This window comes from Citrus clementina, unplaced genomic scaffold (assembly GCF_000493195.1).
Source record: "Citrus clementina cultivar Clemenules unplaced genomic scaffold, Citrus_clementina_v1.0 scaffold_8, whole genome shotgun sequence".
NCBI classification, from domain to species: domain Eukaryota; kingdom Viridiplantae; phylum Streptophyta; class Magnoliopsida; order Sapindales; family Rutaceae; genus Citrus; species Citrus x clementina.
The window spans coordinates 19,436,106-19,449,440 of record NW_006262022.1 but is presented as its reverse complement, the minus strand read 5'-3'; the positions used below and the strand labels follow the sequence as shown (position 1 = coordinate 19,449,440).

General features: G+C 32.4%; 1 protein-coding gene across 1 annotated transcript; it reads left to right on the top strand.

Moving 5' to 3' along the window:
* The first annotated feature begins 9,735 nt into the window (after positions 1 to 9,735).
* Positions 9,736 to 10,860, top strand: LOC18033952 (F-box protein CPR1). Its single transcript, XM_006424161.1, has one exon. The coding sequence runs from the start codon at positions 9,736 to 9,738 to the stop codon at positions 10,858 to 10,860; it is 1,125 nt and encodes a 374-aa protein (XP_006424224.1).
* Positions 10,861 to 13,335: the final 2,475 nt, after the last annotated feature.

The following is a 13,335-nucleotide window of genomic DNA, read 5'->3' as shown; positions in this document are numbered from 1 at the left end:
GTTTTTAAGTTTTTTATAAAACATTTTAAAGATCGCTCTCATATAATATATAAGAATTTGTAATCTAGAAATCGTACCTTGAAAATCCGATTTGGCTTTTTTTGTTGAAGTGATTTAGGCTCCTAGATCACGATCCGCCACCACCACTCCTTTTGGATCACGATCTGTCACCACCACGCTTGTTAGATCACGAACTGTCACTAATGATCTTCCAAGTTATGACTCAGGTTCGATCTGCACTTGACGTGTGGGCGCCTTTATCACAACCAAAGCAACTAGCACGAGCAAATTTTTTTCTCAACAATAGAGAGAAAAATCTTATTCTCCGATCTATATAAAGTGGCTTCTCCCTTTTCTTTAGAGAAAAATAAGTCTTTTATATCACCCTTTAGTGAAAACCCTAGGCTCCAAATAATCAAAAAACAAAACCCACGTTATTTGCTTTTTCAATAGGGGACCCACCTTGTAAAATAACATAAGGCCCCTTACACAAAAGCTAATTAAATGGAGCCTCCCACTAAATGATATATTTAGGCTTTTGACCCAAATAGCTAGTTATCTTACTTATTAGTCCAGTAGTGGTGCAATCAATTAAATGAGCTAACCCGGGGATCATTTGGGAACATACAATAGTGGCTACAATAATTAGGCCTGTAATTAAACTAGCCCAATTATTTAATTCCAAATCTACTCCACTAAAAGATTGGAACTGACTTCCATAATTGTATGCTTGAATAATAATTCGTCCCAAGCCACATTGATTTCTTTACTGCACAATCATTTGTACCACATCGTTAATTAAATTGATATCTCAACTGTCCAATCAATTTAATAACATCTTATTCCTTGATCTTTACTGGTTTTCTCTAATGATCATTTTCAACATACTAAATATATTGACACACTCTGGCCAGAGAGTTCTATGATCAAGTGCCGAAAACCCATCAAGAGATGTGTTGTACAAATTCTATAGTGTTAATCCATAACTCCAATACTCATAATTGCTTCCACCAAGATACTGGGTAATCTTGACCACAAGGATGTGTTGTGCCCATTGGTAACTCAAATGGAATAACAATTACAATCATGAAATCATAATTAACTCAAGATTAAGATTACAGTAAAATCAACGCCTATGAGATTTAATAAGTCTGACAGTTATTACAAAGTTAATTAAATCTCATATGTGATCCTGTTCAATGTAGTCGTACTACATCAATAAATTCATACATGATTAAGACAAATCATTCAATGAATTTATTACAGTCTATACCTAAATAAAGTGCCCAACTTTATTTATCAACTGCGAACTAAATTTATTTAATCATAAGATAACTTGTATTTATGTCTTCTGTGAATCCACATGGTGATCACATAAATACATATAATATGATTAAATGGACTTTAATACAAATATTAATGTAATTAAGATATTTGAATAAAATACCTCATTTATTTTATTAATCAGAAAATTTGTTTATTACAATTAAATAAACACATATGCTTTTAAAGAGCATATTTTCCCAACACTTGCCTGATGAAGTGACGAATGAGGAATCTCCTTTTACATATTTTAACAATTTGTCGGTTCTGGGAGGATGTCTATCCGTGACTTGCCGCAATATGAGGAATAAGGGTTACTACGATACATGGGTGATGAAGGAATATGGGATTAAGGAATCTTGGACTAAACTGTTTCCGTTTTCACCGTCCCCAAAGGAGGCATATTTGAAAGCCATTGCTTATTCAGAATGTGGGAATAAGGTTTTACTTCGTCTGGAGATTCCAGACGTCTATCATTTTTGTTGGTACGATCTAAAAGAGCAGACTTCACACGAGTTTTAGATTCCTGGCCTGCCGCAACACTTTTGGAGTGAACCTACTGTATGCTTTGAGAGTCTTGTTTCCCCTCATGGTAATATTTATCAGACAGGGGAAAGAGGTTGATATGTGGGATTTGAAGAGGTAATTATTTGATTTATCATAAATTTATCATATTTTTCTTAGGTAGACATTAAGTGTTAAATGTGCATTTGATTTTCACTCTGACTCGCTTAATAATTAACTATATCATATTCCATCATTTCAAGTCAATTAATTAGTTATTGTGAAACAATATAATGGACAAACAAATGGAATAATTATTCTTAGAAATAATTTAATTGATAGAAGGAAACAAGATCCTCTCTATACACAAAAGCAACTCTTCATTTTTCAAAGATTTTGTGCCGCTTGTCTAATGTTATTGTCCATATGTTTTCAACATCTATTTCTTTGACATATAAAAAAAGCATAATGAAGTTTTTAATTCGAATAGCAAACATAGGAGATGATATAGCAGGCTAAGGATAAGTTTAGTTTCTTTTGCTTAAGCAAATAATAAGTACTTTTAATCGAGTTCATTATAGGCTGTACATATTTAACTCTTGTATTTTTCACTCCGATTGCCTTAATGATTTATTGTATCGAGTCTTTCTCATAAGCTATTACATTTGTGCGGATAGTCTTGTTTAGACCCGCGTCGTGTCTGTTAAATAGAATTGGTGTTTAGAGGCAGTGTATCACTGTAGCAGGCTGTTAAATTTTAATACTAGTACTAAAGCTTGTAATTAGCTTGATCGCATGAATACTAGTCTCTTCACTTCTTCTAATTATGGATTTGGGGTAAGGTTTATATCCTTGTACCTTCTAGTGATTCTTCAAGTAGATTAATTGACTGTGATTTTTGCTCATGTGTTTTTTTCCAACACAATGTATTATCCTTATGTTTAATATCACTTCAAAAGCATTTCAAATTTGTTCTATGAACACGTAGAAGAGGAATTAGATTCTGTTTGATTTTGAGGTGTTAGGGTTGTAGCTATGAAAAAGAAAAATGACTATTAAATAATATTTTATAAAAAAATATTATAAATTTTTAATCAAGTGTTCGCTAAATATTTTATTAAAAGATACAGTTACCGAACCACAATACAAATCGCAGGACCTTAGAATATATACGAGAAACAGTGTGAAGATTTTGAATTCCTTGATTTTGTTCAATCTAATGTGCATAGGTTTTCATTTTTTTTCTTTTAATCTTTTCTACCCTATGAGATCATAAGTAAATTCTCTTACTAATATATCTTGATGATTGTCGTTTTATTTAGGGTGGCTATTGGATTTGGACAACTTGGACGGTAGTCGATCAGCTCTTTCTTATTTTCAAGGAGATTGAATTCGTTCTTGTGAAGTCTGGCTGTTTTTTGAAGGGTTGATTTTTCTTTTTCCCTTTTACCCCTTTGATCAGTGCATAAATAGTTAAAGCATCTCACTTCCAAATAAAGCTATGGAATAACTTTTGAACAATGCTTCACTCTTTCTTAAGTCTCTTTATATCTGAGGTGAGATCTACTTTTACATAGAAAGGATAACTTGCAAAGAAAATACAATATTTCAATCTACTTGGTTATGGCTGAATGGCTTGTAGCAATGCAAATGCATATTTTAGAATGGCATATCGTGTAACAAACCCAATTGTTTTGTGGCATTTTAGTCACTTTCTTGACTCAAAGGTATTTTAGTATTTTTAAATCGGGTGGGGCTATTTGAACCCATCAAATTACTGATTGAACCCACTTTTGAAAATAATTTCTTATGATAAAAATACCTCTAAATTAAATTACAGTTATGGACATTAAAATATAATAAAAAAATAAAAATTTTTACTTTTTGAACCCATCTTTATATTCAACACAGTTTTATCAAATCCTAATCATAAATCTTAATTATATTTTCGTTAAATCATAATCAATCAAGAATTTTTATGGAGGAACAAAACAAAATTGACAATAGTTTGAATTAGGAATACGTAAGAATGCATCTCATTTTTTCTTATGAAGTGGAAGAAACCCAGGCCTGCAATCGAGAAAATACAAAAACAGAAAAAACATGAGCATCTAATATAAACTCAATTAGGGGTGTTCAGAATCCAATCCGATCCGCTCAATCCGTCCGATCCGCTGAATCCGATCCGTATAAATCCGATCCGTGGATTGGTGGATTGGATATGGATTGAAAATTTAAAAATCCGCAGTCGATGGATTGGATATGGATTTACTTCTGTAAATCCGCAGAAATCCGTGAATCCGCAAAAAAAAAAAAAAATATATATATATATATATATAATAAAAAAATTATTATAAATTTAATTAAAAAAATTATTATAAATTTAATTAAAAAAATTATAAATGTGACATTGCATAGGTACTAAGCACTATAACATATCTTAGCCATTACCCAATAATAATATAAAATGAAAAATAATTAAATAATCAAATATACAAATATAACTTGTAAAAATTGTAAAACAAAATAAAAGCAAAGTCACACACACTAGCAAAAGCAAAGTAACATAACGCCAAGTCACCAACAATTTGCAAACAAAAAACCCTAAGCTTCCCCGCCGTCACACACACTAGCAACACTCAATACTGGTTTGATACACTCTCGACACGGATTTAAAGGACATCGGCCGCGCGATTCTGGCGAGAGCAAGCCATCTTCTTTCCCAAGTCCATCAAGCCACTTTACATTCACTGGTTCCAGCTGAACAATTTCACTATCACAACCTTCAAGATCACCACCCGTACGGCTTCTCCTGGTTCCCATCGTGGATGGCTCCGTAATCACCATTTTTCGACAGGCGCAACAGCCCTAGTGAAGGATCAGACTGTGTTTGGTTTCCGAAACTTCGCCATTTCAATTAATTGTGGCTTTATTTGAACAATTAATTTCGGTGTTATATTAACGTATTATTGTAACTTTATTTGAATAATTAAGTTTGGTGTGTTATATTTTGAAACTTTGAACGTATTATTGTAGCTTTATTTGAATAATTAGTCTCGATGTGTTATATTTTGAAACTTTAAATGTATTATTTTAGCTTTATTTAAACAATTAATTTATTTAAATTTTATTCAATTTTAAATTTAATTGGTAGCAAAATTATTTTTATATTAGATTTTTTTATTTCATTAGTTGGAGAGAATTAAAAATTTTTAATTCGAAAACTAATGCGCAAAATGGTAGATTGCATATGGATTGAGTCAAATCCGCATTCGATCCCCAGACGTATGAATTTGATATGGATTGAGTCAAATCCGCATCCGATCCGCAGATGTATGGATTGGATTTGGATTGAATTTTATCAATCCGTGGATTGGATTGGATTGGATTGAAAAATTATAATCCGCAAAATCATGGATCGGATATGGATTGATGTCCAATCCGTAAAATCCGATTCGCGAACACCCCTAAACTCAATAACTCATCAATCAACTTTTAGTCTGATCAGTCATTTGTGCATGCATTCTTCTTGAACTTGATGGGCTTAGTGGTGAGATTGTCTATGACTGAAGGGTGGGAGATTTTCTTCTTGTGTGTTATCTTCACCAGCTTTCCCACAACTTCTCCTCTTGATCGAATTCTAAACTTCAGCATCAATGGACTCTCACCTCCAGTTGGAGAAGCTTGGGCAAAAGGCAAAAACTTTCTTCAAAAAAAAAATAATAATAATAAATTGTGAAATATTTATCAAGGGTTTATAAATGAATTTTATAGGTTTAATGAGTAAAATCACTACTATTATAAAAATTAGGTTCAATAAGGGTACATTAGGTACTTAGTAGGTTTATTGAGTAAAATTTAAAATTTGAAAATTTGAAAATGAGTTTATTTAGAAAGTGGGTTTAATGAGTAGTTTGGTGGGTTCAAATAGTCCCACCCTTTTAAATCCCTATCTACTAGTATAAAAACAAAATGTTGTCTTGTTTTTTGGACAAAAGAGTGAGATCGGTATGCAGAGGAAGAAAAGGAAGAAAGAAAGAAAGAAACAGTAATGCCACACATTTTAAATTTTTTATACTAAAAAAATTATCACTAATGATGTGACATTCATCAATTGGTTGGTGAGATAATACAATTAATTCACTTGGATATTATAAAGAATTATCAGTAACTCAATTAATGATAATCATTTGGGATCAAATGTGGGATAAAAAAATTTAGAATGCCTATCATTACTCAAAAGAAAGAGTAATGTCACACATCCCAAATTTTTTATCCCAAAAAATCATCCCAAATGATGAGAAAAAGAAAGAATGCTCGGAAGAGAGAAGTGATGCTATGCTTACTCATTCTTTCAAAATACTATTTGGATTACAAATAATAAAATATAATAATTAATTAACCATCATTTAAACCAATCAGATAATGAAACATTCTTTACCACATTCGCTGGAATACAAATTAAATATCCTAGCTAATTAAGCTTAGTATTATTTTTTTAATTACGTATTTTTTTATAGATGTGGTTTCTTTCTCCTAAACAATTATTTTTTTCTTATCTAGTTTGGTTGAGTTTTTCTTAAGATTAAAAGAGAATGTGTTTTGTTTTTATATAAGTAAAAAACTCTCGCATCCCAAAGAAATTCAATTTTTAAAAGAAATTTTTTTGAAAGAAAGTAAAACTCTTGGAGTAGCAATTAATATAAATCAGCTGAAACAAAAATAACTTAGGGTACGTACCTAAAGCTACACTCTAAAAATTAAATACAGTGAGTCATAAGGGCAGAAAAATTATAATCAATAAATCATAATAAATAAGGAGTTAACATTCATTCATAACTACATGACAGTAAAGATAAATCATTCATCCAATAATCTATTCTATAAAAAAAATTCAAGAGCTTGTTCAATCACATCTCATGATGTATAGCAAGAACAAATCATTCAACCACATCCATGGAAAATCAATCAAGAAAGATCAGCCATCCTCTCATGAATACTTAGGACAAACAAGTAGCAGTCATTTATAAGATTAACTACGTAAAAGTAGCTTAAATCATAATCATCACATGACTAGCACGTGTTATCTTAAGAAGAGATTTTGAAATCTCTTTTGCTGTTATGTATAGACGTTAGGGAGTTTTAAAAATAAATCAAGTCACGGTAGTGAACAAATGAAGTTCTTATTGGACTTAACACAAATATATTTGATCAAATGTTTAGTAAAAAATTCAAACATGGAAATAAAAAAAGAAGAGTTAAGAGCATAATACTGATAGTTTCCTGACTGTTGTAGCATTCAAAAGGTGTTTGACTCTACTTTGTTGCTTAGGGAAGAGCTAAGGTATCTTCAAAATTGCTACATTGTTTTAGAGGTTTTCTCTGAAGATCCTCTTTCAGTGTTTTGGAGAAATTCTCAATGGTGTTTTTTGATGAAGTCTTTGCAATGTTTTCATGAGATATTCGTCTTTACCTTTTTTCTTGAGCATTTCTCAGAAGAATCATCCATGACATTTTTTTTTAGGAATCCACTTTGGTATTTCTCGAAGGGATCCTTAAAGAATTTCTTATGGAGCTTCTCTTTTTGCCGCAAATCCAGGAGTGCATCTATTGCCCTTTAATCAAATACAACCTAATCCAAACTAGCCATTGCTATGAAAGCTCTTGTAGCATTCCCCACAGACAGCGCCAATTGTTTTAACCGGATTCCTCTAAGATTTGATTCGAACCATTAAGCGGTTGTTCTCTCACCGAATCTAGGTTAAATCTAATTAAAACAAATAAAATTATATTTTGGGAAAGATTAGGCGAAGTTTGGGTTTATGTGTGTTTTTTATGTTTGGGCATGAGGTATAACTAAGGTGATCTGTAAGGTAAGTTGCGGTGATTTAGGAGGTAATATGAGGTCATTTGGGAGGTGAGCTACAGTGTTTTGAGTTTGGAATATTATGGCGAACTCGTGGAGCTCACAGGAGTTAGTTTAGGAAGTTTACATAGAGAGCTCAAGAGAGCTTCGAGGATAGCTCTAAAAAGCTTATCTGATTAACTCTATAGAGCTTGTAGAATAACTCACGCAAACTCATATGAATATGACCTAGGCATCAAAACCATCATAATAAGTAGAAAATAAGTATACATAATAAAGAACACATAAGATTTTACGTGGTTCGACCGTTTGGCCTGCATCCACTAGAGTAGTTCATCTCCAATCCACTTCTTAAATGAAGACTTACAAGATTTGCTCTACAATATCAATAAAAGTTTATTAAAGGTTATTTATGGTGGATAATAACATAAAGGAGATGTGAATCTTACGGAGTTAAAGGGTTTTCTTATAAAAGAATAAGGGAAAAGCTTTTTTAAGAGACGAGATAGCCAAAAGCTTCCATGGAGGTGTAAAAATAGAGGAAGAAAAAGATGAAATAGCCTCTTAAGAAATCATATCTGGAAAAATCTCCCAAGGGTTGGATAGAGCAATATGGGAGAGAGAGAGTTAGAGATGGACAGAGCCACCTCAAGATTGAACATGTGGAGCTTATATACGAGTGTTTCTGAAGGTATTTTGGAAATTTTGGACATGTGGCGCTCATTTAATGGTTGGGCTTCCTCAGGTGAGGCTATTTGAGTAATTTTTCTTGTGGTCCTTTAATGGTGATGTCCATGAGCTTAAAAGGCAAGGAAACCTCCAGCTACCTTTTTGCCTCTATAGTTGGACACATGGCAGCCTCCCAGCCTTATGGTCATGTTGCTTTTCTGATGGTATCAAAAGGACAACTGACATAGTCTTTTTTTATTACTTGGCTAAAGAATCTCTATTCTTATTGGCTTTTCATCCTTGGCCAAAACAAGATGGCGTGCATTGTTTAGGCACTGGCCCTAACCACTGAAATTTAACTTCCGATATTACCCTTTCATACTATGTATTTTACTGTAACTATCTTTTTCTTCACATAGCTTACCTTTTATCTCTGTGTGAGATATCCAAATGCGCATTTAAACAAATTGACTTTCCTTAGTTGACTTTTCTTACCACGTGTCACTAAGTTATTGACCCACTTAGCACACAGATTTCCCCCAACAATTTTTGTTTTTGTTTTTTTTTTTTATCATGAGCGTGTTTTATAACATCAAGTTCCTAGCTCCCTAAGGTATAAATGGCCGTCGTGCTATTTTTGCCAAAGACAATTTCGCAAGTTATTTCCTGATGATAGAAGAAAATATATTTGCTTTTCATTTATTGCGCTTATTATTTTATTAGGGAACAAATCCTAGAATTCGTGAGAAATTGTTGTATTGCTATATTTACTCAATTGAAATGGTTAGTTTTTTAATCAATAAAATTTCACAAATTTGTGAGAAATAACAAAACTTAATAACAAACTATCACTTGAGCCAATTAAGTAATACCACATCATTTGTCATATCAATCGACATACAAATTAAACATCTCAATTAAGCAAGCATAGCATTATGGATTTTGAAAAAAAAAAATCAATGTTTACTCAATTAGGATACAAACATTATATCTTAATTAATGTGCCATCAATAAAATTTCACCATCTAAATTAGAAATAATAGAATTCAATAACTAATTAACTATAACTTAAGCTAACCAAATAGTTCCACATCGTTTCCACATCATACAAGTTAAATATCCCAACTAATTAATCCTAGTATCATTGTTTTTATTAATTAAGTACTTTTATTTTATTTTTATAGATGTAGTTTCTTTCTCCTAATCAATTTTTATTTTCTTATCCGGTTTGGTTGAGGTTTTTTAAGATTAAAAGCGTTTATGTTTTCTTTCGTATAAGTACATGTAAAACTCTCTTATCCCAAACAAATCCAATTTAAAACAAAAAAAAAAATTGGAAGAAACCCTAAACTATAATCTTAATAACGAAAGAGATGTCAATCCCGCTTGATGTAATCACTGAGATTCTAAGCTTATTGCCCGTAAAGTCTCTCCTGCGCTTCAGATGTGTGTCGAAGCAGTTTTGTGCCTCAATCGACAGTCCTGAATTCGTAAAGCTCCATCTCAGTCGCTCCAAAGAAACTTACTCCAAATCCAGCCTTATTCTTGAATTCTATTCAGGATTCTTCTCAGTAAATATGGATTCCCTGGATATTGCGGTACAACTACTGGATCATCCACTCGACAGTTATCCCAAAAAACCTATTAAAGTTATTGGTTCTTGCAATGGATTACTGGCTCTACAAAGGCACTGGCGGAACGAAGTTTATTTGTTGAACCCGTCAACCAAGAAACACCAACTATTACCCAATATTGTGTTTGATTCTGAATCTCACTACAACAAAACTGTCATCGATCAGTTCGGCTTTGGTTACGACGCTTCTACTGACGACTACAAGATGATGAGAATTTTGATGCGGAAAAAACAAGTTTTTGTTTATAGTTTGAAGACTAATTCTTGGAAAAGAGTCCAAGACTTCTCATATCACAGTGCTTTGACTGCTACATTACGTGGACGTGGAGATGTCATAGGCGGTGCTTTGAATTGGGTGGAACTGGAATGGGACTGCCATCCTCTTCTTATAACAGCATTTGATTTAAAGAACGAGAATTTTTTTGTTGTGCCCTTGCCTGATGAAATGACGAATGAGAAATCTTCTTTTACATATTTTAGCAATTTGTCGGTTTTGGGAGGATGTCTGTCCGTGACTTGCGCCAACAGGAGAAATAACACGAGAAATAATGATTACTACGACATATGGGTGATGAAGGAATATGGGATTAAGGAGTCTTGGACCAAACTGTTTTCGTTTTCACCGTCCCTAGAGGGGGCATATTTGAAAACCATTGCTTATTCAGAATGTGGAAATAAGGTTTTACTTCGTCTAGAGTCTCCAGAAGGCTATCATTTTTTTTGGTACGATCTAAAAGAGCAGAGTTCACATAGGTTTAAGATTCATGGCCTGCCGCATGACCTTTGGAGTGAAAATACTGTATGCGTAGAAAGTCTTGTTACCCCTGACCTTGGTAAAATATGTCAGACAGAGGAAAGAGGTTGAAAAGTGGGTTTAAAGAGGAAATTATTTAATTTATGATAAACTTTTCAAATTTTTCTTGAGTAAAGATTAAGTCTTAACTGAGCATTTGATTCTCACTCTGGTTTACTTAATAATTAACTTTATCATATTCCATCATTTTAAGTCAATTAATTAGTTATTGTAACGAAGTTTTTAGTTAGAATAGAAAGCACGCAGGCTAAGGATGAGTTAGGTTTTTTTTTTTTTTTTTTTTTTTTTTTGCTTTTGCTTAAGCAAATAGTGAGTACTTTTAGTCGAGTTCATTATACAGATTCAGCTCTTGTGTTTTTCACTCTGATTGCCTCAATAATTTACCATTTCAAATCTTTCTCATAGGCTATTGTATTTTGCGTGTATATTCTTGTTTTGACACACTTCGCGTTTGTTTAATAGAATTGGTGTTTAGAGGCAGGGTATCTCTGTAGCAGGCTGTGAAATTATAATATAATTACTCGAGCTTGTAAGTAATATGATCGGATGAATACTAGTCTCTGTTGGAGAATTAACACATATAACACTAAAAAAAAACATACTATTTTATTTCTTCAACAACACTCCTCACCATTTACAACTCTTATTTTTCACTCTCTACAACTTAGAGATTTTATTACTTCACTTGATGCTTAAACTAAAGGGAAGAGGGGGCATTTATACATGAAACAAGCTAATCACAACCATTCAAATAAGAAATTACAAAAAATTAATAATCATTCATCTTCACTTACCAAACCTACCACACCTAATACAAATAATTCAAACCTCACCAACTATACTTACTCATGGAACCTTCCATGATTTGGGTTGAATTTATTCATCTTGGATCAAGTTTATGATCCAACTGTCTCTTCAGTCTTCTAATTATGGACTTCGGGGATGGTTTATTTTCTTATACCTTATAAGGATCTTCAAGTAGATTGAGAGTGATTTTTGTTCACGTATTTTTTTCCAACATAACGTCTTATCCTTATGGTTAATATCACATCAAAAGTATTTCAAATTTGTTTTATTACCATCTAGAAGAAGAATTAGGTTCTGTTTGGTATTGAAATATTGTGGCTGTAGTTTAAAAAAAGTAGATATGATTGTTAAATAATACTTTTATAGAAAATATTACAGGTTTCTACTCGAGTGTTTACTAAATGCTTTACTAAAAGTTACAATCAATCAGAACCTTAGAATATATATGAGAAATAAATGTGAAGTTATTGAATTCCTTGATATTGTTCAATCTAATGTGCATACATTTAGATTATCCTTTTTCCCCTTTTAATCTATGTAAATTCTCTCAGTGATATATCTTGATGATTTCCGTTTTATTTAGGGTTGCTATTAGATTTGGACAACTTGGAAAGTAGTCGATCAGCTCTTTCTTATTTTGATGGAGATTGAATTTTTTTCTTATAAAGTCTGGCGTTTTGGAGGCTTGATTTTTCTTTTGCCCTTTTACCGCTTTGATTAGTGCACAAATAGTTAAAGCAGCTCATTTCCAGACACTGCTACGTGGAAGTACTTTTGAAGAATGTTTCACTCTTTCTTATATTTGACTTAAGCAAGACAAATTTCCAGTCCTTTTTTTATTTTTTATTTTTAAACATAGGCATAAATGTTATTCAACTAAAGAGAAATTAAACATTATAACAACTCCACATCATTTTCAGATCAATTTAACTACAATCAATGTGTACTATCAAGAATAACTTGACTCTTTTATGGCATTCTCCAACATTAGAGTTGGTTTCTTTAAAGTGGCACAGTGATAGAAACTATACCTGTGCAATCTACTTTTACGTAGAAAGGATAACATACAACTAAGAAGCAACAGGAATATAAAATATTTCAATCTGATTGGTTATGGCTAAATGGCTTGTACCAATACGAATGCATACATTAAGGTAAATATTGCAAAACTTGTTATGCTATTGGTCACCTAGATACCACCGTAAAGTCCTTGCCGTAGTATTTTGACAGCAAATTCAATTCAACATGATATAAGGAAAAAAATATTGGCATGATATTAAAATTGGAGCTGCTATCGAAACTAAGCTTGAATAAATGAGTCATCGTCATCACTGATCAATGGAGCTATGCGTGAAAAATTAAATATGAAAGACCGCAGTGCCAAAATTAATTTCTGAAACAAGAGTATCCCAATTAATGAAGATGAGACAATGACGGAAGGATTATGATCCCACCAATCAAAATTATCTGAATAAGCATTCGACTTTCCTACATTATCAGCAACGTCATTTCCTTCCCAAAAAATATGTGAGAGAGGATACATGTTGTGCTAGGGCAGAGGCGAAGCTATAGCGAAAATTTGTTTAAGCTATATGAGAGCATACATGCTGTGGAGAACTCCAGAGTACTTTAGGAATTATTCCTCTCAGGGTTTTCTATTATTATGAAAGGGGTATAAAGCCTTGGCCATCATAACTTAGTTAAATGAAATTTTGTAGT